The following is a 26095-nucleotide window of genomic DNA, read 5'->3' on the forward strand; positions in this document are numbered from 1 at the left end:
TTACAAGATACAAGCACACAGTTAGGATTTAGGTGCAGATTCTGTGTCTAAATCCGAATCAAATCCACTGACATATATCCCGCATAATAATACGTAACACTCAGAGTTTGGGGACATGACGCTCTCCTTATGGACAGCACTGATAATGACTATTATTATAAATTGTGTCATAATTGTAGGTGGGGAGGTTTTTCTGTAGACAGTTATAATATATGGGGTCCATAATCCTGTTTTATTCAGAGGAAATTCCTGACTCACATCAATAAAGCAGTCAATGAAAATATAGGAATATCATAGATTTATTGATGTACATACATTTTATGCAGGATATCAACATGGATAAAATGGTGGCATGTGGCCTACATACAGGCCTACAGCAGAGAACTTTATGGTTTCCCCAGGTGAAGGAAAGCCTAGCTATGACTATGACCAGGCAGCCAGTATACTCAGCCTACTGCAGCCAAACTGAACCCTTTACCCACCAGACCCATGCAGTCAGAGGCATCCATACATAGTGCTCTGCCATCCATCAAGACTTTTATAAAATCAATACAATAATTTTTTTTACAAATATTTGAAAATCCACAAATTGCTGGGACTGTTCCTCCATCTAAACAGGCCTAATCTTCATTTCTGCATGCTTGTACGAGTATTTGTACCCTCTGGCAGTATACCAGTTGATGCCATCTGCATTAGATGTGTGCACTCCTAGGTGGTAGAGTCCATTAAGGTTTGCATTGTGACAATTGTTATACCACCAGCCGCCTTTTTACAATAAGGAACAACTGCCCTCATAAGTGTCGTTGTCTTCATCTTTAGTACTAAATTTCATGTTGTTTAGAGCTCCCATAGAATCACCTGAAAAATTACAGAGACATATCAAATATCAGAACATTTTGGATTTACCGGCCTTCATCCTCACATCTATTGACTTTACTCTATGGAAAACTTCACTATATACAATTAGAGACATACATAGTAGAATGAGGACCCGGTAGCAAAGCTCAAAAGGCAAGCCTAATTATCGTTTTGTCAACAAGGACTGAAACGTTACGACCATACGAGGTTGGCCATGCTGTACTTGGGATGTGACTTTGCATTCATACGAGAGGCAGCTGCATCCTATTAAGTAATTACATCTGCATTGTTTCTTCTGTCTTCATTAGTAATGTCCGTGCAGTAATCCGAATTGTGTGGCCATTACTAGAGTTGAGCGAACACCTGGATGTTCGGGTTCGAGAAGTTCGGCCGAACTTCCCGGAAATGTTCGGGATCCGAACCCGACCCGAACTTCGTCCCGAACCCCATTGAAGTCAATGGGAACCCGAACTTTTCGGCACTAAAAAGGCTGTAAAACAGCCCAGGAAAGGGCTAGAGGGCTGCAAAAGGCAGCAAAATGTAGTTAAATCCCCTGCAAACAAATGTGGATAGGGAAATGAATAAAAATAAAAATAAAATAAATAAAAATTAACCAATATCAATTGGAGAGAGGTCCCATAGCAGAGAATCTGGCTTCATGTCAGCAGAGAATCAGTCTTCATGTCACAGCAGATAATCATGCTTCACATCACCCAACATTGGAACAGTCCATTGTCATATAATTTAGGCCCCGGCACCCAGGCAGAGGAGAGAGGTCCCATAACATAGAATCTGGCTTCATGTCAGCAGAGAATCAGTCTTCATGTCATAGCAGAGGATCAGGCCTCATGTCACCCACCACTGGAACAGTCCATTGTCAGATATTTTTAGGCCCCGGCACCCAGACAGAGGAGAGGTTCATTCAACTTTGGGTTGCCCCGCAATATAATGGTAAAATGAAAATAAAAATAGGATTGAATGAGGAAGTGCCCTGGAGTAGAATAATATATTGTTAAGGGGAGGTAGTTATAAATGTCTAATCTGCACAAGGGATTGACAGGTCCTGTGGGATCCATGCCTGGTTCATTTTTATGAACGTCAGCTTGTCCACATTGGCTGTAGACAGGCGGCTGCGTTTGTCTGTAATGACGCCCCCTGCCGAGTTGAATACACGTTCAGACAAAACGCTGGCCGCCGGGCAGGCCAGCACCTCCAAGGCATAAAAGGCTAGCTCTGGCCACGTGGACAATTTGGAGACCCAGAAGTTGAATGGGGCCGAACCATCAGTCAGTACGTGGAGGGGTGTGCACAGGTACTGTTCCACCATGTTAGTGAAATGTTGCCTCCTGCTAACACGTTCCGTATCAGGTGGTGGTGCAGTTTGCTGTGGCGTGGTGACAAAACTTTTCCACATCTCTGCCATGCTAACCCTGCCCTCAGAGGAGCTGGCCGAGACACAGCTGCGTTGGCGACCTCTTGCTCCTCCTCTGCCTTCGCCTTGGGCTTCCACTTGTTCCCCTCTGACATTTGGGAATGCTCTCAGTAGCGCGTCTACCAACGTGCGCTTGTACTCGCGCATCTTCCTATCACGCTCCAGTGCAGGAAGTAAGGTGGGCACATTGTCTTTGTACCGGGGATCCAGCAGGGTGGCAACCCAGTAGTCCGCACACGTTAAAATGTGGGCAACTCTGCTGTCGTTGCGCAGGCACTGCAGCATGTAGTCGCTCATGTGTGCCAGGCTGCCCAGAGGTAAGGACAAGCTGTCCTCTGTGGGAGGCGTATCGTCATCGTCCTGCGTTTCCCCCCAGCCACGCACCAGTGATGGGCCCGAGCTGCGTTGGGTGCCACCCCGCTGTGAACATGCTTCATCCTCATCCTCCTCCACCTCCTCCTCATCCTCGTCCTCCTCGTCCTCCAGTAGTGGGCCCTGTCTGGCCACATTTGTACCTGGCCTCTGCTGTTGCAAAAAACCTCCCTCTGAGTCACTTCGAAGAGACTGGCCTGAAAGTGCTAAAAATGACCCCTCTTCCTCCTCCTCCTCCTGGGCCACCTCCTCTTCCATCATCGCCCTAAGTGTTTTCTCAAGGAGACATAGAAGTGGTATTCTAACCCTGATAACGGCGTCATCGCCACTGGCCATGTTGGTGGAGTACTCGAAACAGCGCAACAGGGCACACAGGTCTCGCATGGAGGCCCAGTCATTGGTGGTGAAGTGGTGTTGTTCCGCAGTGCGACTGACCCGTGCGTGCTGCAGCTGAAACTCCACTATGGCCTGCTGCTGCTCGCACAGTCTGTCCAGCATGTGCAAGGTGGAGTTCCACCTGGTGGGCACGTTGCATATGAGGCGGTGAGCGGGAAGGCCGAAGTTACGCTGTAGCGCAGACAGGCGAGCAGCGGCAGGGTGTGAACGCCGGAAGCGCGAACAGACGGCCCGCACTTTATGCAGCAGCTCTGACATGTCGGGGTAGTTGTGAATGAACTTCTGCACCACCAAATTCAGCACATGCACCAGGCAAGGGATGTGCGTCAAACTGGCTAGTCCCAGAGCTGCAACGAGATTTCGCCCATTATCGCACACCACCAGGCCGGGCTTGAGGCTCACCGGCAGCAACCACTCGTCGGTCTGTTGTTCTATCCCCCCCACAACTCCTGTGCGGTGTGGGGCCTGTCCCCCAAACATATGAGTTTCAGAATGGCCTGCTGACGTTTAACCCGGGCTGTGCTGAAGTTGGTGGTGAAGGTGTGTGGCTGACTGGATGAGCAGGTGGAAGAAGAGGAGGAGGAAGCTGAGTAGGAGGAGGAGGAGACAGGAGGCAAAGAATGTTGCCCTGCGATCCTTGGCGGCGGAAGGACGTGCGCCAAACAGCTCTCCGCCTGGGGCCCAGCCGCCACTACATTTACCCAGTGTGCAGTTAGGGAAATATAGCGTCCCTGGCCGTGCTTACTGGTCCACGTATCTGTGGTTAGGTGGACCTTGCCACAGATGGAGTTGTGCAGTGCACACTTGATTTTATCGGATACTTGGTTGTGCAGGGAAGGCACGGCTCTCTTGGAGAAGTAGTGCCGGCTGGGAACAACATACTGTGGGACAGCAAGCGACATGAGCTGTTTGAAGCTGTGTGTGTCCACCAGCCTAAATGACAGCATTTCATAGGCCAGTAGTTTAGAAATGCTGGCATTCAGGGCCAGGGATCGAGGGTGGCTAGGTGGGAATTTACGCTTTCTCTCAAATGTTTGTGAGATGGAGAGCTGAACGCTGCCGTGTGACATGGTTGAGATGCTTGGTGACGCAGGTGGTGGTGTTGGTGGTACATCCCATGTTTGCTGGGCGGCAGGTGCCAACGTTCCTCCAGAGGCGGAGGAAGAGGCCGAGGCGGCAGCAGCAGAAGAGGCCGAGGCGGCAGCAGCAGAAGAGGTAGCAGGGGGAGCCTGAGTGACTTCCTTGTTTTTAAGGTGTTTTTTCTTGTTTTTACTCCACTGCAGTTCATGCTTTGCATGCAGGTGCCTGGTCATGCAGGTTGTGCTAAGGTTCAGAACGTTAATGCCTCGCTTCAGGCTCTGATCGCACAGCGTGCAAACCACTCGGGTCTTGTCGTCAGCACATTGTTTGAAGAAGTGCCATGCCAGGGAACTCCTTGAAGCTGCCTTTGGGGTGCTCGGTCCCAGATGGCGGCGGTCAGTAGCAGGCGGAGTCTCTTGGCGGCGGGTGTTCTGCTTTTGCCCACTGCTCCCTCTTTGTCTTTTGCTACGCTGTTGGCTCGGTCTCACCACTGCCTCTTCCTCCGAACTGTGAAAGTCAGTGGCACGACCTTCATTCCATGTGGGGTCTCGGACCTCATCGTCCCCTGCATCGTCTTCATCCCTGACCTCCTGTTCAGTCTGCACAAAGACGCAGCAGTTGGAACCTGTGTTTCGTCATCATCAGAGACGTGCTGAGGTGGTATTCCCATGTCCTCATCATCAGGAAACATAAGTGGTTGTGCGTTAGTGCATTCTATGTCTTCCACCGCTGGGGAAGGTCTAGGTGGATGCCCTTGGGAAACCCTGCCAACAGAGTCTTCAAACAACATAAGAGACTGCTGCATAACTTGAGGCTCAGACAGTTTCCCTGATATGCATGGGGGTGATGTGACAGACTGATGGGCTTGGTTTTCATGCGCCATCTGTGCGCTTTCTGCAGAAGACTGGGTGGGAGATAATGTGAACATGCTGGATCCACTGTCGGCCACCCAATTGACTAATGCCTGTACCTGCTCAGGCCTTACCATCCTTAGAACGGCATTGGGCCCCACCAAATATGGCTGTAAATTCTGGCGGCTACTGGGACCTGAGGTAGTTGGTACACTAGGACGTGTGGCTGTGGCAGAACGGCCACGTCCTCTCCCAGCACCAGAGGGTCCACTAACACCACCACGACCATGTCCGCGTCCGCGTCCCTTACTAGATGTTTTCCTCATTGTTACCGTTCACCACAATAAAAAAAATATTATTCGGGCCAATGTATTGAATTCAAATTCAGGCCTTTTTTTACAGACACCTAACACTATCTGGTTATCTATTTAGGTACCGTATTACACTAATACAGGCACACCAGTAATGACAGATTTAGCTGAATATAAATTTGAGGCCTATTATTTAGGCGCTGGGTGACCGGTATACTTTTACGGACAGAATTAGACTTGGATCTGCACAGTAGCGTGTGTGTGAAGTTATTGAGAATTACTCTATCAGCACCTTGAATCTAATATACCCTTTTAGTGATAGATTTAAAGTAGGCCTGATACAGCAGAAACCACTAATTTAGAGAATTGCAAAATTGGGAATTGTATTTCAACCCAGAACAAAAACTGTGCTTTGACGGACACTAAATAACTTGACCAGCTAAAGCAATAATGACAGATTTGGATGAATATAAATTTGAGGCCTATTTTTTAGGCGCTGGGTGACAGGTATACGTTTACACACAGAATTAGACTTGGAATTGAACAGTAGCGTGTGTGTGAAGTTATTGAGAATAACCCTATCTGCACCTTGAATCTTATATACCCTTTTAGGGATAGATTTAAAGTAGGCCTGATACAGCAGAAACCACTAATTTAGAGAATTGCAAAATTGGGAATTGTATTTCAACCCAGAACAAAAACTGTGCTTTGACAGACACTAAATAACTTGACCAGCTAAAGCAATAATGACAGATTTGGATGAATATAAATGTGAGGCCTATTTTTTAGGCGCTGGGTGACAGGTATACGTTTACGGACAGAATTAGACTTGGATCTGCACAGTAGCGTGTGTGTGAAGTTATTGAGAATTACCCTATCAGCACCTTGAATCTAATATACCCTTTTAGGGATAGATTTAAAGTAGGCCTGATACAGCAGAAACCACTAATTTAGAGAATTGCAAAATTGGGAATTGTATTTCAACCCAGAACAAAAACTGTGCTTTGACGGACACTAAATAACTTGACCAGCTAAAGCAATAATGACAGATTTGGATGAATATAAATGTGAGGCCTATTTTTTAGGCGCTGGGTGACAGGTATACGTTTACACACAGAATTAGACTTGGAATTGAACAGTAGCGTGTGTGTGAAGTTATTGAGAATAACTTTGTGACAGGCTCAGCTTGACCCTGATGTAGTATATGGCCAAAAAATAACCACACTATTGATGGTTAAATGCACTTGATGATAGCTTGACCCTGATGTAGGATATAGCCAAAAAATAACCACACTATTGATGGTTAAATGTACTTGGATGCAGCTTGTGCTGGCGCACCACAAGACACAAAATGGCCGCCGATCAACCCAGAAAAAAGTGAACGAAAAACGCTCTGGGCAGCCTCAAAACAGTGAGCAATTGAATATCAGCACTTCAATGATCCACAGCTGTAGATCGATCACTGAATGAAGTCTATTGGAGGAGTTAATCACTGCCTAATCTCGCCCTAACGTCGCAGCAGCAACCTCTCCCTACACTTGTATCAGCAGAGTGACGTGCAGCGCTACGTGACCCAAGCTTATATAGAGGCTGGGTCACATGCTGCACTGGCCAATCACAGCCATGCCAATAGTAGGCAAGGCTGTGATGGCCTCTTGGGGCAAGTAGTATGATGCTTGTTGATTGGCTGCTTTGCAGCCTTTCAAAAAGCGCCAAGAAAGCGCCGAACACCGAACCCGAACCCGGACTTTTACGAAAATGTTCGGGTTCGGGTCTGTGTCACGGACAGCCCAAAATTCGGTACGAACCCGAACTATACAGTTCGGGTTCGCTCATCCCTAGTTGCTATCAGTCAGAAATTGGCCCAGAAGTTGATTGAGAGCATGCCCAGTCAAATTGCAGAGGTCCTGAAAAAGAAGGGCCAACACTGCAAATACTGACTCTTTGCATAAAGGTCATGTAATTGTCGATAAAAGCCTTTGAAACGTATGAAGTGCGTGTAATTATATTTCACTACATCACAGAAACAACTGAAACAAAGATCTAAAAGCAGTTTAGCAGCAAACTTTGTGAAAACTAATATTTGTGTCATTCTCAAAACTTTTGGCCACGACTGTATAAAAACACAATTCTGACATAGATAAAAAGAAAAATAGGGAATTATAAAGGAGAAAATGAGCCTATAAATAAATTATTCTCTAAATTATGATGCATGGTTTACTGTAAAACACAATCATGACACACAATAAATAATAAAAAAATAAATCATTAAAAATAAAATTCATAAAGTAAGAACATTGATTATTTATCATTAATCACCACTTTAATAAGATCAAGATCTGGTTATAAAGGAGGGATGAGAACAATAGACTACATATATTTTCAAAACATCAGGGCATAAAATACTAAGTCCAAAAACTATCTAAGGCTACTTTCACACTGCCGTTTCTGGGTCCGCCTGTGAGATCAGTTTCAAGGCTCTCACAAGCGGCCCAAAACGGATCAGTTTAGCCCTAATGCATTCTGAATGGATAAGGATCCGTTCAGAATGCATCAGTTTGGCTCTGTTCCGCCTCCATTTCGCTCTGGAGGCTGCTTGCAGCGTTTTGGTGTCCGCCTGGCGATGCGGAGCCAAACGGATCCGTCCTGACTTACAATGTAAGTCAATGGGGACGGAGCCGTTTTCACTGACACAATATGGTGCAGTTGAAAACGGATCCGTCCCCCATTGACTTTCAATGTAAGTCAGGACGGATCCGTTTTGACTTTGACTTTTTTTTAAAAAGAATAATGCAAACGGATCCGTTCTGAACGGATACAAACGTTTGCATTATCGGTGCGGATCCGTCTGTGCAAATACCAGACGGATCCGCACCAAACGCAGGTGTGAAAGTAGCCTAAGTCCTGCGACAAGCGCTAATAGGAGACAAAAATAAAGAATTTTTCTAAGTCCCAAAACATGCATAAAAGAAAGGAAAAGGTTTGGGAATACTTCTAAGTCTAAAAACATGCGCATAAGGAATCCCTCATAAACAACTAAGTACAAAGTCATGAGCAGTGCCCCTGTGGTTTAGCACCACGGAGGCAAAGTTGGCAGCACAGGCGCAGGAAGGAGGGAGGTAAGAGGTCATCGCAAAGCACACCAATTAGATTCTGCAAAATGATATTGGACATCGGGATTGGCAGTGATTAATGTCCAGTGACACAGGACGGATCCGGATAGGCTTCTGTAGTGAGAGGTGGAATTACTGCTCCATGTAAATAGTGGTAAAAAGATCCGCTCTGGTTAGCAGCTCCTTACCCCTGAAGACGCCGTGTTACTCGGCGAAACAAGTCGGGGGAGCGTGTACTATAGTTTTAAATAAACAGCTATGCACCCAGTACGCTGAAGGATTGGAGGGATGTGCTGCAGGCGCCCCCTAATACCGATCCAGGCAGGGGGATCTTTATATTTAGACAATGAGAGAAGTATTATAGCTTCCTTAGCAGCACAGGGAGCAATACTGCTGCAAGAGATACATAATGGCATTTCATCTATAAGATACAACTATGTAGCTATACTCCAGCTGGCTGCTATTGTAGTGACAAACAATCCAGTCCAGTGTAAGGCCTCTTACACTGGACAAGATGCGGGTGCGTCTCGGGAAAATGCGCGATTTGTCAGCACGAGTGCAAAACATTTTAATGCGTTTTGCATGCGTGTGAGAAAAATCGGCATGATTGGTACCCAAACCCGAACCCGGACTTCTTTACAGAAGTTCGGGTTTGGGTTAGGTGTTGTGTAGATTTTATTATTTTCCCTTATAACATGGTTGTAAGGGAAAATAATAGCATTCTGAATACAGAATGCATAGTACAATAGTGATGGAGGGGTGATGGATCATGTGATGAGCGCAGTGACGTCACCACAGGTCCTTTTCCTCAAAGAAGAAGAAAGAAGAGAAGCCGGGCGTCGCAAACAAGAGGATTAAGGTGAGTTAAATTTTTTTTTTTTTAACCCCTCCATCACTATTTTACTTAGCATTCTGTAGTAAGAATGCTATTATTTTCCCTTATAACCACACAGAGGCACAAAATAGAGCATGCTGCGAAAATCATGCGTGAAAATCACCGCTAATGTGCACAGCCCCATAGAAATGAATGGGTCCGGATTCAGTGTGGGTGCAATGCGTTCACCTCACGCATTGCACCCGCGCGGAAATCTCGCCTGTGTGAAAGATGCCTAAGGGTATGAATAAAATACCCTCACTATATATCATTAATAAAACATTAAAGCATAACTAGGTGCAGGCTGAAACTTTTAATGCACTTGAGCACTTTTTGGTTCATATTTTACTAATATAAAAATAAAGGTTATATTTTAAAGAGTTATATTTAAGGACAAAAACTGAATTTTGATAGCCTGTGGCTATTGGAACCATTATATTGATTTAAGATATTCTGGGCCATAGGGTTTTTTTTTGTATTTAAAAGTCCCTCTTTTTTACCCACGTCCCTCTGTCCCTCTTTGATCCTTAAATGTCCCTCTTTTTGACCTGGAGAATTAATGCATAAATGTGCATTATTAAATTTACTAAATTTCTCCTTACTGAACTATCTGCATGGTTTCTACATGTATATTAGACCATAACTTCAATATTTGGCGCAATTTCGACCTTAAAATATCTATAATCCGATGATTTTTATGCTAATATTTAAATGGATATTGAAGCACAAGAGAAGAATAGTCCCAGGGGCTCCACAAGCTGTACAAAAATAAATGAACTTATACTCACCTAAGCGATCCCCAGCTGCTGCAGTTCTGACGGAGTCAGTAATTATGCTTTGGGCCAGAGTTAGAGACGTGGCCTAGTATGAAAAAAATTGCCGAGGTATGGGCTGTGAACAGGTACCTAAACCACCTTGCGGAGGAGAGTAGATCCAAAAGGTACGGGCTTGAGAGTTTCATTGGATTCTTAAGCTAGACACCCACACATATTTTTATTACATTTTTGTGATAATTATGGTTTATAACAATACCGTTCCTTCCACTGCTAGGTGGAACAGGTGTAATTTATTAGTGGCTTTTGTCCTTCAAGCTTTCAAGGGGTTAACACTGGTGTTCAGTACAATTAGATCCTGGAGGTGTGTATTTGGACCCAGGTTCTGTCTTGTAAATGTCTGTTTGCACATTGTAAGTTGATGCCATGATGAAGGACGACATGCATCTGAAACGCGTAACGTGTGAATTTGCACTTTATAGATCTTTTTAAGAAGTGACCAATAAAATCGTTTTCGGAGCTGCTTTTCCATGCACCGTCACATTTTCACGGATTTTGACCTTGCTAAGTAGTTTAGTGGTGAGCTGTATGACCCTTATCCTTGTTCATTTGCATGTTCTTCTTCAGGGACTACATGCCATCATTCCTGTGGTGGACCTGTCTGTCAGCTTGGGCTTCAATGCCACATCTAGTGTCTTGAGATGCTCCCTTTGGCTTGTGTTACACTCCGTCCTCTCAGACAATGAACTGGGCATAACTTACAAGATACAAGCACACATTTAGGTGCAGATTGTGTGTCTAAATCCGAATCAAATCCACTGACATATATCCCGGCCTAATAATACGTAACACTCAGAGTTTGGGGACATGACGCTCTCCTTATGGACAGCACTGTCACATTAAAAATGACTATTATTATAAATTGTATCATAATTATAAATTGTGTCATAATTGTAGGTGGGGGAGGTTTTTCTGTAGACAGTTATAATATATGGGGTCCATAATCCTGTTTTAATCAGAGGAAATTCCTGACTCACATCAATAAAGCAGTCAATGAAAATATAGGAATATCATAGGAATATCATAGATTTATTGATTTACATACATTTTATGCAGGATATCAACATTAGAAATGGTGGCATGTGGAGTCATCGGTGGTTAATTGGAGGTCCAGGCATGGCTTTGGCACTTAGGCTCAGGATGCCTACATTTTCCCAGTCCTACCTAGAACCAAACCTATAAAATGAGCTATTTACAAGGACTATCTATGGGGAAGAGAAGCTGGTGAGACATTTGCACTGGGTGCTGGGCCACCACACATTGGTCAGGGTATTTAGATACAGGCCTAGAGCAGAGAACTTTATTGTTTCCCCAGGTGAAGGAAAGCCTAGCTATGACTATGACCAGGCAGCCAGTGTACTCAGCCTACTACAGCCAAACTGAACCCTTCACCCACCAGACCCATGCAGTCAGAGGCATCCATACATAGTGCTCTGCCATCCATCAAGACTTTTATAAAATCAATACAAGAAATTTTTAACAAATGTTTGAAAATCCACAAGTTCCTCCGTCTAAACAGGTCTAATCTTCATTTCCACATGCTTGTACGAGTATTTATGCCCTCTGGCAGTATACCAGTTGATGCCATCTGCATAGGATGTGTGCTCTCCTAGGTGGTAGAGTCCATTAAGGTTTGCCTTGTGACAACTGCCATACCACCAGCCACCTTTATACATTAAGGAACAACTGCCCTCATAAGTGTCGTTGTCTTCATCTTTAGTGCTAAACTTCATGTTGTTTAGTTCTCCCATAGAATCACCTGAAGAATTACAGAGACATATCAAATATCAGAGCATTTTAAGATTTACCGGCCTTCATCCTCACATCTATTGACTTTATTCTATGGAAAACTTCACTATATATAATTAGATACATACATAGTAGAATGCGGTAGCAAAGTTCAAAAGGCAAGCCTAATTATCGTTTTGCCAACAAGGACTGAACCGTTACAACCATACAAGGTTGGCCATGCTGTACTTAGGATGTGACTTTGCATTCATACGAGTGGCAGCTGCGTCCTATTAAGTAATTACATTTGCATTGTTTCTTCTGTCTTCATTAGTAATGTCCGTGCAGTAATCCGAATTGTGGCCATTACCAATGAAGACCGAGGAAACAATGCAGATGTATGGTAATTAGTTAATGGGACGGCATTACTCACCACACCACTCCCTTTTTATGACCCTTAAGCCAGTTCCTCACTCCCTTATTTGTTCAGTCAAGCAGTAACAAAGGAAATGGGTAGAACCAGGGCTGGACCTCCTCCTTTCCCTATAGCAGCCACAATTAATGTTAAATTCACTTAAAGGGCTTCTCTGCTTTGGATAATTCTAGCTTGTTAGAAAGTTCCTTTGACAGTAAACAAATCACATAGCAGACAACTTGACCAAATTGCATCTCACCTGCAGTTCCTTTCTGATAGGCTCCAAGTAATAATTTGTATTTCTCAGATTCATCCAATACTTTGAAGCTTGAATACTTGGCGAACACTATTTTGCCTTCAAAATCTTGTAGATCAACACGTAATTCCCATCTTCCTGGGGATAAATAAAAACAGAATCTTTTAGAAGCTGGAAACTAAAATAGCTACAACAACATGGCAATGGGCTTGAAGAGCCTTTCCAAAATTCAACTCATTCCATCAACAAAAAGGGGACCATATAACACTTTAGTCATAGAGTAAATATTTATATGCAAACCTCACTGCAATCCCTACAATCAAGCCAGTGCCTGTGTTATATACCTGGTCTTATGACCGGAACTGACCAGGCAAGTACATATCATGTCTGGGAGTGGGAAGGTGGAGATGGAGAAAACTGTTGATCTAACAAGCATTAGGCCAACAGCTATCTTATGTGTATGGCCCATTTTAGTCCTACATAGCCATTATGTGCGGCCTAGAAGAGATGGTAGGGGGATCTCAAGAACTTTGGGTAGATGCAGAAACCAAAACTGTAACCTAATCTAGCTCCCATAGTTTCATAAATCAGGGAATATGATGAGCAGTGCCCTCAAATAATGGAGCTCTAGGTCAGCTAGTCGATAACAGGCTAGCAACAGCCAGTTATAGACCCTTCAGCCTTGGATACAAAGTAATGGGTCGAGTAACGAGGAGAAAAAAATCAATGAGATGATCTACGGGTTTCTCATTACCTGTTGAAGTTATTTGATGAATATTTTCATTCCCCAGCCAAAATTCACTTAGCCGACTTCCAAAGCCTTTCTTATAAGCATTCCAAGTGCGGAAGAAGTCTACTGACCCATCCCAACGTCTCTGTATTACCTAAAGGGAAGAGAAGACCAGATTATTGAGACATACCTACTGGTTGTGGCTAAACTAAAGAAATGAATAGTCCTGGTTTGAACAATATAGTCTACAAGAAGGCTACCTGTCCTGGATGAGGTAAAGGAGTAAACACCACACCGACAACGAGGGGGAAAGGGAAAAGCCACTAGGCCTCAAAACTAGGGAAGGGAAAGGGTCACTACCTAAAGAACCTTACTCCTGTCCCTGACTCCTAACTGTATGGCCACCCCCTGAAGGTAGAGATGCACATACACAGGAACCTGGAAGCCCTGGAGACCATGAGGATCCCTAAAGATATTGGCAGGGCTGAGACAACCTGTTCCTTCCCAGATGAAGGAACAAGCATCTCCCTGAGGCCTAGCAACAACAACCAAGGGGAAAAGACAAAATACAAACAAGCGAGACACTTAGCTTCTGTTGTAAAAAATTTTTTAGCAGGAACACAGGGAGAACCACACTCCAGCAATCTACCGCATAGTCAGAAGGGTGGGGTCAGACTATAAAGGGTAGAAGTGATGACCACTGAGCAACAGCTGAGACAAGGAAAGTAGTCATTAACCCTATAAACACTGAATCAAAAGAAATCAAGGAGGCTGTTAGATTCCTCCAAGCTCAACCAGTCTCCCTGATCTCCTGACATCTGTCACCTGAGGGACTGTGACACTACCACTATCCTAGAAACTACATGAATCATATAGCAAAAACATTTTCTCTGCTCAAAGGCAAATATGGAGATGCAGCCGCTCTAAGCTATGATTAAATTTCATAGGAGAGGATATGGTTGTGATGGATCCACATTTTTCCAATAAATTATCTCCTAGATGAGGGAAACCCAGTTCAAGGTACTTCACCGGGCAATATATGGGTTTGACTTACCGTCTTCACAAGCTAGACCCTATAGAATTACCGCTTGTCCAAAATGTGATACTCCAGGGACAGATTTGTATCATGGTCTTTGGGCATGCTCCAGATTGGGTAGATTTTGGTCTCAAGTGTTTTCAATAATGAAACGGCTCGGTAATAGCCGGTCTGAATTATCGCCACTATTAGTCATATTTCAAGCAGAAGAAAAAGAGTCAACGGAAATTGAGGGGGGCAGAGAGAAGAAGGGATTGTCTGTGCTTGATTATAAGATATTGCTGGAAGCAAAAAGATGCATATTGACACTGTGGTTGTCAGCAGACATCCCCAGTGCTGAAATGTTGCTGAGTCGAATCAACCATTTATTTCATTTAGAATGGCGTGATGCTATCACCAGGAAAGAAATATTGGGGAAAAAATTGTACAAAACATGGAAGATATTTATATTACATTATGTTCCCAAATCAGAATACTCCACACTGATGGAACCCTTTAAATTCACAGCTTGGTACCTACAAGAAGATTTGAAGGACCAGTTGGGGGACCTAAAAGTTTGAATAATGGGTCTTACAAGGGAAATAGATTAGACTGTGTTATTCCCAGAAATAGGGATAGTACTGATATTGAGTAGCCGAGACGTTCAGGGAGGACAAAAGTGGGGAGGGAGTGGGGGGGGGGAGAGTACGGAGGGAGGGGGGACAGGGTAGGATGGGAAATAAAATAAAAAACTGTAGGTTTGGTTTTGACTGGAAAGAATCCTTTGCAAAATGTGAATTTAACAGATTTTTGCTTTATTGAGGTCATTGCCTCCAATATGGATGTGTTATGATTCTGTCTTTTGTCATGCCAATAAAAAAAATTTGGATAAAAAAATTACCTCCTTGTGACTTCCCGTTCACATGTTGTATATACTTACAATCCATCCTCCATTATCTGTGTCCATATCACACAGAACTTTCAGGGGCTGGCTGCCATCTGGGTATATGGTGTACCAGTCACTGAGGACTGCCCCCTGATATCGTATTTCTTTGCAGTTCCTGGCAGCTAGGAGACATATAGAAAAATTATTTTAGTGAACTTTGAGTTATTAGAAGGATAGGGTTCTCCATTTAGGATTGTCACCTATCAGGAGGAGCAGAAAGCAGCTATAAAGAGCATCTTTCGCTCCAGAGGGCCCTGTATGTCTGAGCACACAGACATACCATTAACTTCAAAGGAAATTGTGCAATACTTAATCTCCCCTGTGGTGGTGCTGTAGGAGAACTGAACACTTGCTGTCAGGTTCCCTCACGGATTACAACTGATCACATTGGGTCCGACCATCAGAAGACCTTGGCATCAACTTATTGTCAGGGGATCCTTGGTGGAGTAGAAGTTCAGCTCTCAGTAGGGGTCCATTTACGCGGGCAGATATTCAGCCATAACAAATTTAGATTGTCTATGTAGTAAGCTGCACATTTTCTTCAATTTACATGGTGTAGTTATAATTTATATGTGAGGATGATCGTGGATTCGTCCCCCTATAGTTTGCATAACTGTCAGCTTCACTTCTCCTTCTTAACTGAGGGGATGTGCTGCCGACTAACGATAATGTGATCAACAAGAAAAGAGCGTTGTCTCTGTTGATGATTGATGGACATGCTTACACAGGACCATGGTCGGGAACAATCACTTGGACTATCATTGTCCCAGGTAATGGGGTCTAGACACATAACTTACCATAGACTGGCTCAGTCGTCCCTCTATCTCCTTTCTCTCCTGTAAGAAAAATATATATATAAATGTAAGCGAGTGTTATAAGAGCAGTTGTCCTTCCATATCCTCCCACAGCGCTCAGATAGTTGGCAGAGCATAAAATGTGCCCGTTGTTTGAAAGATCTGAAAATACACGATGGAAAGATTTTTACGTCCTGATGTTTTAAGACCTTTATCCTCTTGATGCCATGTCCAGGAAATAACTACAATTGCAGCAGCCATGTTAGCAACTATGGGGGTCATAATTGTGTCACACAGTCACCCAGGCTTCTTAGAAATCTTACTCCCCTACTCTTTCCTTCAGACCTCATGCACACAAAAAAGCCATGTGCACTGAGCCTGTGCGGAGGCACAAGGAATCTCCACTCACTATATCAGAACATCACCTGCACCACCAGGCTCATTATCGTATGAGAGAATGGGTTCGCCGGTGGATCTTCTGATACCCTGGTGGGGCCAGCTCGACCTTGTCAATGTGAACAACATGTTATAAATCCATAAAACATATGAATTTCTGACTGTGCAATGGCTGCCCTGGAGGAAGCTTGAACTTGGACTTTCTTCTGCCTGACATTTGGAACCCTGACGTGTCTTCTCGAGTTTGGATCATACCTCCCTTTGGTTTCTGATTTGCCATTGTTTTTGCTCTCCCGGTTTTTACCTTGAATGGGACTGAGCTCCGACTAGGCTATGTGACCAATGAATATGACATCACGTGGCCTAGGAAGAGGCTGCAGCACACACCTCATTCTCTCCAAACAGCTGATTATGGGGGTACTGAGAGGCAGACCCCCACCTATGAGATATCTATGACCTGTCCTGAGGATATGTCATCAGTATTAAAAAGTTGGACAACCCCTTTAAAAGTGGAAGGCTCCAGAAAGATGGCCTTCACATTATTGCATTATTTTTATATAATATTTTATTATACATTAAAGTTCTATACTAACCTTTTTCACCAGGAGGTCCAACCTTTCCTGGTCCTCCCATGGATCCCATTTGCCCTGGAAAAAAATACCAATAGACTTATATACAGTGTCGTACATAGAGAACGGGGGCCCCATAGCAAAGGTAAACATTAGGCCCCTTTCTACTTGGGAGTATACTAGTATTCAGCGGCTCACCCGCCTTCTCCCCAAGGACCCGGTGCTCACTCCACAGATTCACCCAAATCCGATTCAGAAAATGCAAAGTAGGTATATATTTGGAGGGCACTCAATTACCTGAGAACATCCAGTATAGGGTGTCAAATAACCTATTTATTACACATCAAATACTCACATAAAAGGCTGTCATAAAACATACTCGAAAACAGAAGGAGAACCCCGGAGACAGAAGACAGAAGGAGACAACAAGACAGAAGGAGAAGACAGAAGGAGACAACAAGACAGAAGGAGAAGACAGAAGGAGAACCCCGGAGAGTTGAGAAGACCCCCCCGGATAGCGGAGAAGACAGAAGGAGAACCCCGGAGACAGAAGACAGAAGGAGACAACAAGACAGAAGGAGAAGACAGAAGGAGAACCCCGGAGAGTTGAGAAGACCCCCCGGATAGCGGAGAAGACCCGTCGGGATATCGGAAGAAGAAGAGCCCCCCCCTGGTAAAAGAGCTAATAAAGAAGACAGGGGGCGGCCTCCGGAGCAGAAAAATAAAATATTTTAATACACTGTGTGGTTTATTTGTGTTTTTACCACTTTTCTTGCAGGTGAATGGGTAGGGGTACGATGTACCCCATACTCATTCACTTAGGGTGGGGGGCCGGTATCTGGGGGCCCCCTTATTAAAGGGGGCTCCCAGATTCCGATAAGCCTCCCGCCCGCATACCCCGACAACCAACGGCCAGGGTTGTCGGGAAGGGGCCCTGTCCTCATCAACATGGGGACAGGGTGCTCTGAGGTGGGGGGGCCGCAGTGCGCCCCCTGCCCCAGAGCACCCAACCCCCCATGTTGAGGGCATGCAGCCTGGTACGGCTCAGGAGGGGGGGGGGGGCGCTCGCTCGTCCCCACTCCCTTCCTGGCTGGCCGGGTAGCGTGCTTTGGATACGGGTCTGGTATGGATTGTAGGGGGACCCCCTACGCCGTTTTTTTCAGCGTAGGGGGGGCTCTCCTTACAACCCATAACAGACCTAAGGGCCCGGTATGCTCCTGAGGGCGGGACCCAGGCCGGATTTTTATTTAAAATCCGGCGGGGACTTCCCCCTCAGGATTCATAACAAACGCCGCACACGTGTAGAATTGGCGGGAATCCAAGTCGGATCTCCCGTCGCTTCTATGACGGCTCTGTCTCCATCGCGGCAAGCCAGCTCGGCGCTGGCTCCCGCGATGGGGCTCGTATGTGCTCAATCTCGCCGAGAAAGAGAGCGAGATTGACACAAAATCGGGTTCACCTACTGTACACTCCTGTCACCTGTTGGACCCTATTACAATGTGTTATACAAATACACGAATATCAATGCACAAATAACCGCCAATCCAAACTATGGACTTGATCCCAATATGGGTAGTCCGAATCTCGCTGCAGTGTTGATATCGAGATGTGCGATCTTATTTGGTCAAATCAGGGACCGCACTCAATCGCCGTGTGTCGCGTATATATGACCGCATTCAAACGCCAAATGTGGCGTATGCACATGATAAAAATCGCATAAGTGGATGCATCAATATAGCCCCATGGGGCAAAGTACGTTACCCCTCTTGTGTCACCGTAGGATAATCCTTGAACAGCCACTTAGACTCACATCGGCGTCCCGTGTGGTCTGAAGGTCTCGAACGCTGCGTCCCACGTGACCTGGCTGCGTCCCACGTGATTCACGCGGCTCTTTGAAAGACTGGTGAGTGAGTTGGGTCCTAGAGTCCGGACTGTGTGCCTGTATCCGCACAAAAGTTCACTGGCTGGGGGCCCGGGGGGCTGCCTTTCAATGTCAGCACCTCAGGACTTCAACGTAAAACCTTTGCTGTCATGCACCGGACGCGTTTCGGGGATCAAGCCCCTTCCTCAGCGGTAATGACAGCTACTACAATCACTTTCTCTTATATACCCTCCTTCATTTCAGCGAGGCATTCTGGGACCTCAGCCACATTGAGATCCCGATGTGGATCACTTAATTTGGCCGCACATGCGATATTCATTAGGTCCAACATATGAATTACAATACGATAAAACCACTTACTAGCTCTTCCAACATAAAATGACATCAAACTGTGATCCAGCTTCATGATCATGAAATCAAGACTTCAAAACATTCTAAAAATTCAAAAAAACGCACTAGCGATTTCTGTGCGTTTTCTACAACACCGGTGCGTTTTCTGCGGCAATCCTGCTGAATCACTATTTATAGATGAACCAATATAAAATATTTTGAAAAAAACGCACTTGCGATATCTGTGCGTTTGCGATATCTAGGCGTTTTTTATGGCAGAGGTGTGTGTTGTTTTTTTTTTTGTTTGTTTTTGTTGTTTTTTTGGTACTATCCTGCTTGATCACAGTTTGCGGCCAGACCAATATGAAAAACATTGTAAAAGCACTGAATTCTGAGGATATGTCATCAGTATTAAAAAGTTGGACAACCCCTTTAAAAGTGGAGGGCTCCAGAAAGATGGCCTTCACATTATTACATTATTTTTTAGTTCTATACTAACCTTTTTCACCAGGAGGTCCAAACTTTCCTGGTCCCCCCATGGATCCCATTTGCCCTGGAAAAAAATACCAATAGACTTATATACAGTGTCATACATAGAGAACGGGGGCCCCATAGCGAAGGTAAACATTAGGCCCCTTTCTACTTGACACCACCACATCCCTGTGCAAGATCTCACCGTCCATCACAATGGGGTCAAGATCAACCTGGAGCCCCATAGCAGCCACATGGACTACCCCTATGGTATGTGTGCCCATTTACTTTAAATTCATAGATTTATGAATGTCGAGAGACACTTTATAAGATGAAACATATGGCGATATTCTATAGTTCCATAAACATCAATAGTTATTCGCCTTGTACCAACCTTTTTCTCCTGGGGCCCCAACATCTCCTTTTTGACCCGGAAGTCCAGGATGACCAGGGCAGCCTCGAAGAATCGATAATTTGTCTGTGTCCCCAATGCCTAAAACTTTCACTTCTGTCAATAAAAAATTACACACATATAAAGGATAACTAAAATATTACAAGCATGTAATAGAGATGAAAATGAAAACGAAATGAAGACCTAAGGAACAAATACAAGATACACTCATACACAGTATGGTGAGTTCATTTACTGATATTGTGCTGGTTCCTGACTTTCCTTCATATTAATATATAACATGTGTGGTTAAGGCTGTGTTCACACAATGAAAATCACTGAAAATGGTGCACTACAATGGTAGATGCAATCAACAATATATGGTAAAACCCTCACACTGATATTAAAATGAGACTTTCGCCATTATATTCTTATATCAAGAACCCGCGCACCCCGTCAAGGTCTCTCAATGTGGCACGGGATCTAACGCTAACCTACCTATGACATATGGACTATTTATTCTAGGTGCATAAAGTCTGACACACAGCCAGCAGCTCCCAGTTACCCCCAGCGTGAAATCACACATACAATGGGAGAAGGGAGGAGGCTCTGAGTCCCACCTATAACTGGGTCATGTGATGCAGGCTGCCCAGGTGAACCTGAATGTTACCCATAAATCTAAATTAAGGCACATTGAAACCTGAGGTTGCCACACCTCCATGCATACATATACAAACAAAGTCACAGAAAAGAGTGGTCAAAAGGCAAAAGATGCTCAAAACCCCTAATGCTATAGCGCATTTTTACCCGGGGGAGCAAATCCTGCCCATGTGGTCTGTTGCTAACAGGAATCCCCAGCAAAAATGCATATAATGGAGGATGCCGGTAGCGGACCACATGTACCACAAAAACATCCTACACAGGTCTTAAAAGCAGAAAATGCTCAAAACCCCATATTACTAACCGAGGGAGCAAATCCTGCACATGTGATCCTCTGTGATTGTATGCATTTTTGCTGGGGATTGCTGTTAGCAACAGACCACATGGGCAGGATTTGCTCACCCCGGGTAAAAATGCGCTAGAGCATTAGGGGTTTTGAGCATCTTTTGCCTTTTGACCACTCTATTCTGTGACTTTGTTTGTATATGTATGCATGGAGGTGTGGCAACCTCAGGTTTCAATGTGCCTTAATTTTGATTTATGGGTAACATTCAGGTGGTAAAAATACGCTACAGCATTAGGGGTTTTAAGCATCTTTTGCCTTTTGAATACTTTATTCTGTGATTTTGTTCACACAATGCAATCGTTTTGCTTTTCTTTTTCTTTTCTTATGACTGTGATATCATAAATCTGTGCTACTGTTGTGATCATTTTTACTAAATCATGGAAAAAACCCACAATGCAATTATAACCTGTGAACACGGCCTAAAGAGTAATGATCAGTTGCTCATGAAGTACTCACCCGGACATGACTGATCACTGCTACAGAGCCCGGACACCATTCCAAACAGGAGTAGTACTGGCACACGCATGACGTCCTCGAGAAGTTTACACCGGTCTTAAAGACTCCACATGGACTTTCTAACTAAATTTGTTGTCAAGACCCTTCCCTTTTATATATGTCATGTGCCGCCCCTCCGCCCCACTGCTGTACTTTCCCAACCATGTCCTTATGAAATATTTCCCAACAGGCTTAAAGGGGTTTTCCAGCCCCTAATATTGATGACCTATCCTGTGGATCTGCGTGAAGCAGGTCTGGCAGGCTGCTCTGGCTGGGAACAGCCTGCTGGATCTGCTTCATGCAGATGTGAAACAAGCCGAAAGCAGTCAATAATAATAATAATATAATAATAATCTTTATTTATATAGCACTAACATATTCCACAGCGCCTTACAATTCAGGGGTTCATGTACAAACAGTCATAAATAACATAGCAACAGACAAGTCAATTATTACAACAAGAGGAATCAGGGCCCTGCTCGCAAGATCTTACAATCTATGAAGGGATAGGGGTGACACAAAAGGTAGACGTGCTTGTTATGTACGATAGTCCAGCCATCTTGGGAGAATAGGGGAGCAGATGTAAAGCCACATGAGCCGGTCAGCAGCCAATATACGAAGTGCTTCTGGGTGCAGTGGAGGCTTAGCTTCAGGGAATGATAAATGGGCTATAGGAGGTTAGATCAAGGGAGGTGATAGGCCACTCTGAAAAGATGTGTTTTTACCAAACGCTTAAAACTGTGCATGTTGCGATTAAGCCTGATTTCTTAGGGTAGGGAATTCCAGAGAACCGATGCAGCTCGGGAGAAATCTTGGAGCCGGGAGAGAGAGGTTTGGATTTTTGTGGAAGTCAGTCGTAAGTCATTGGCTGAACGGAGAGCACGGGTAGGGTGGTAGACAGAGATGAGGGAAGAGATGTAGGGTGGTGCAGCACTGTAGAGGACTTTGTGGGTGAGGACGAGCAGTTTGAATTGGATTCCATAGTGTATGGGTAGCCAGTGCAATGACTGACACAGGGCGGAGGCATCAGAGTAGCGGTTGGACAGATAGGTGACCCTGGCTGCTGCATTAAGAATAGATTGGAGAGGGGAGAGTCTGGTGAGGGGGAGACCAATTAATAATGAGTTGAAGTAATCAAGGCGGGAGTGGATCAGGGCAACAATGAGAGTTTTTGTTGTTTCCATAGTGAGAAAGGGCTGGATACTAGAGATGTTTTTGAGGTGCAGGCGACATGAGCGGGAGAGAGATTGAATATAGTGGGGTGAAAGAAAGATCAGAGTCAAAAGTCGCCCCAAGACAGCGGGCGTGCTGCCTAGGAGTGATGACGGTGTTGCACACCGAGAGGCAGACATCGGGTTTAGGTAGGTTAGTAGATGGAGAGAACACAAGAAGTTCAGTTTTTGAAAGATTTAGTTTCAGATAGAGAGAGGACATAATGTTTGAGACGGCAGAGAGCCAGTCACTGGTGTTCTGTAATACAGCAGGTGTGATGTAAGGGGATGAAGTGTATAGTTTTGTGTCATCAGCATAGAGATGGTACTGGAAACCAAATCTGATGATGGTCTGTCCAATTGGTGCTGTGTACAGGGAGAAGAGGAGAGGGCCTAGGACTGAACCCTGAGGAACTCCAACAGCGAGGGGGAAAGGTAAGGAAGTGGAGCCAGCGAATGATACACTGAAAGAGCGACCAGAGAGATAGGAAGAACACCAGGAGATGGCGGTGTCCTTTAGGCCGATGGATTGGACTATGGCGAGTAGGAGATGGTGGTCTTCAGTGTCTCTGCAGAGAGGTCAAGGTGAATGAGCAGAGAGTAGTTACCGTTGCATTTTGCTGTCAGCAGAGAGGTCTGTGATGAGTGCCTGAACTTTAGGACTGAGGAGGGATTGGAAAGTGTCAAAGAGTTTTTTTGGGTTGTTGGACAGTGAGAAGATTAGACTGGTGAAGTAAGTCTGTTTAGCGCGGTTGAGAGCAGTCAATGAAAATATAAGAATTTGGAGGGCGTGTCTGAGCTACGTCCAAGATGGCGGCAGCTAATCAGAGTTCCTCACCTTGTTTCTGACAAAAGCGACTTACAAAGCTATTTCAGACAATTACCCGCCCCACAGTCCACCCAACTGACTGCGGAACATCTCAGGAAGCAAGCCATCATGAAAGGAAGGAAAAAGAGGGAGCCACCAAAGAATCTTGCAGACTTCTTCATGATGGCGAGAAAAGAAAAAAATGCCGCCGAGGCAGAGCCCCAGTTCCTCACGCAGCAGTTTCCTATCAAGCTCATCTAATTATGGTGATAACTATAAAATAAATTAGTCTCAATCATCTAAATAATCAGAAGGAACTAGTTCCAGAGCATTGAAAACAAGAGCTTCCTTAGCTCATCTAACCTGACTGCACCACACAAAATGCACTAGTTGAATCCCAGGAGGATGTCGATGATGTACTACAGCTGAAATCTCTCACAGTTATGGTATGACCACACGGCACGGTCGTGATCTGGTCGGGTTGTGGACGTGCTGCGGCTTTCATTTAACTAATGAAGACCACACTGTATAGTCGAAATATATCAACCCAGTGGCCATTAACAATGAAGACCAACTAAACAGTGCCATCTTCATTAGTTAAATGTGAGGCAGCTGTGGGATAATTGGCCTCATGGTTCTTGACCACATCACAGCCACAACCCAACAGGCTCACAACCGTGCCGTGTGGTCGTACCCTTAAAAGTTAAGCCAAACAAAGACCTAGGATGGTGTCACGGAACCATGAACCAGACGTACAACAAGAGATAAGAGAAAATAAGAAGGCTTTATTGAAAATAAAGCTGTAAAGCAAAAGTCCAAACGGATGGTGAAACCGAGCAGAGTCTTTGCGAAGCCAGAGGTCAGGAACCAGAAGGGTAGTCAGACGAAGCCAGGATCAGGAACCAGCAGGGTAGTCAGATGAAGCCAGGATCAGGAACCAGCAGGGTAGTCAGACGAAGCCAGGATCAGGAACCAGAAGCAGCAGCAGTCTTAGAAGCATGTGAACACAAGAGGACCAAGCAAGGAACTGAAGCCACAGACCTCCTTTATATATGAGCTAGGCATCCAGCTCCTCCCAGTGGGAAGGAGGAGCCGCAGGGTGGAAGGCTACAAGAAACCCAGAAACCAAGATGGCCGCCAGCACATGTCAAACGAAGGAGAACAGCAAGAAGGTAAGACCATGACAGTACCTCCCCCTCAAGGGCCCCTCCTCCGCGGAGCACAAAACGGTTTCTGAGGGAAGCGTGCGTGGAAGGCTCGGAGCAAGGCAGGAGCATGGACATCTGCGGAGGGAACCCAGGAACGCTCCTCTGGACCATAACCACGCCAATGGACCAAAAACTGCAACCGACCGCGGACCAGGAGTGAGTCCAGGATATTGCTCACCTCATATTCCTCACGATTGCCCACTTGGACCGGACGAGGCCGAGGAACCGAGGAAGTGAAACGATTACACACCAGTGGCTTCAACAGGGAGACATGAAACACGTTGGAGATCCGCATGCCGGGAGGAAGCGCAAGGGCATAGGCTACCGGGTTTACCCTGCGAAGCACTCGGAAGGGACCAACAAAGCGAGGCGCCAGCTTGGGAGTGGGCACTCGAAGGTTGAGGTTGCGGGTGGACAACCATACACGGTCTCCGACCTGGTAGGAAGGAGCAGGCGCTCGTCTGCGATCAGCCTGGAGTCTCTGGCGCTGCGCAGAGACCTCAAGGGACTTCTGGATCTGTACCCAAGAAGCACGTAGGACGGAAAGGTGATCCTCCACAGCCGGAATATCCTGGGGAGAGAATACCTCCGGTAACACGGCAGGTTGGAACCCATAATTGGCCATGAAGGGAGACGTCCCAGAGGAAGAGTTCACCGCCGTGTTCCTGGCAAACTCAGCCCAAGGCAGGAGGTCAACCCAATTGTCTTGGTGGTCGGAGACATAGCAACGAAGGAATTGCTCCAAGGCCTGATTGGATCGTTCTGCGGCCCCATTGGACTGAGGGTGGTAGGCCGAGGAGAAGGAGAGATGAATCCCCAACTGGGAGCAAAAGGCGCGCCAGAACCTGGACACAAACTGACTCCCCCGATCCGACACAATCTCCTTGGGCAAACCGTGCAACCGGAAGACCTCCCTGGCAAAAATCGTGGCCAACTCTTGTGCAGAGGGTAACTTCTTGAGAGGAACACAGTGGCACATTTTGGAAAACCGATCCACAATCATGAGAATGACCGTATGGCCTCGGGATGCAGGGAGGTCCACAATGAAATCCATCCCCAGGTGTGACCATGGGCGCTCCCCGGTGGCTATGGGTTGCAGAAGGCCCAACGGAAGGTGCCGAGGGGACTTACTCTGGGCACAAACAGAGCATTCCGCTACATATGCGGCGATGTCGGAACGTAGGGAAGGCCACCAGAACAGACGTGAAACAGCCCAGGACAGCTGATTCTTTCCAGGATGCCCCACGGTCTTGGAGTTATGGTAGGTTCGCAACAACCGAGTGCGCAACTCCTCAGGCACAAAACATCTGCCGTTGGGTCTCCC

General features: G+C 45.5%; 2 protein-coding genes across 3 annotated transcripts in view; one reads left to right on the plus strand and one right to left on the minus strand.

Annotated features, from left to right (window-relative positions):
• The window catches only part of LOC121009269 (ficolin-2-like), a 231123-nt gene that overhangs the window by 139733 nt on the left and 65295 nt on the right, over positions 1 to 26095 (plus strand). The window lies entirely within an intron of this gene.
• LOC121009273 (ficolin-1-like) lies at positions 564 to 21693 on the minus strand. Of its 2 annotated transcripts, none has more exons than XM_040442278.1 (9): positions 21506 to 21693; positions 20047 to 20160; positions 19681 to 19734; positions 16008 to 16046; positions 15205 to 15332; positions 13274 to 13403; positions 12523 to 12657; positions 11623 to 11879; positions 564 to 601 (listed from the first exon to the last, which is right to left on the minus strand). In XM_040442278.1, the coding sequence occupies exons 1-8, from the start codon at positions 21573 to 21575 to the stop codon at positions 11632 to 11634; spliced, it is 918 nt and encodes a 305-aa protein (XP_040298212.1). In that variant the 5' UTR covers positions 21576 to 21693; the 3' UTR covers positions 564 to 601; positions 11623 to 11631. The 2 variants fall into 2 exon arrangements, with proteins under 2 accessions (XP_040298212.1, XP_040298211.1); XM_040442277.1 differs by having other exon boundaries at positions 567 to 604; positions 11626 to 11879.

The sequence above is a fragment of the Bufo bufo genome, chromosome 8, assembly GCF_905171765.1.
Source record: "Bufo bufo chromosome 8, aBufBuf1.1, whole genome shotgun sequence".
Lineage (NCBI taxonomy): Eukaryota > Metazoa > Chordata > Amphibia > Anura > Bufonidae > Bufo > Bufo bufo.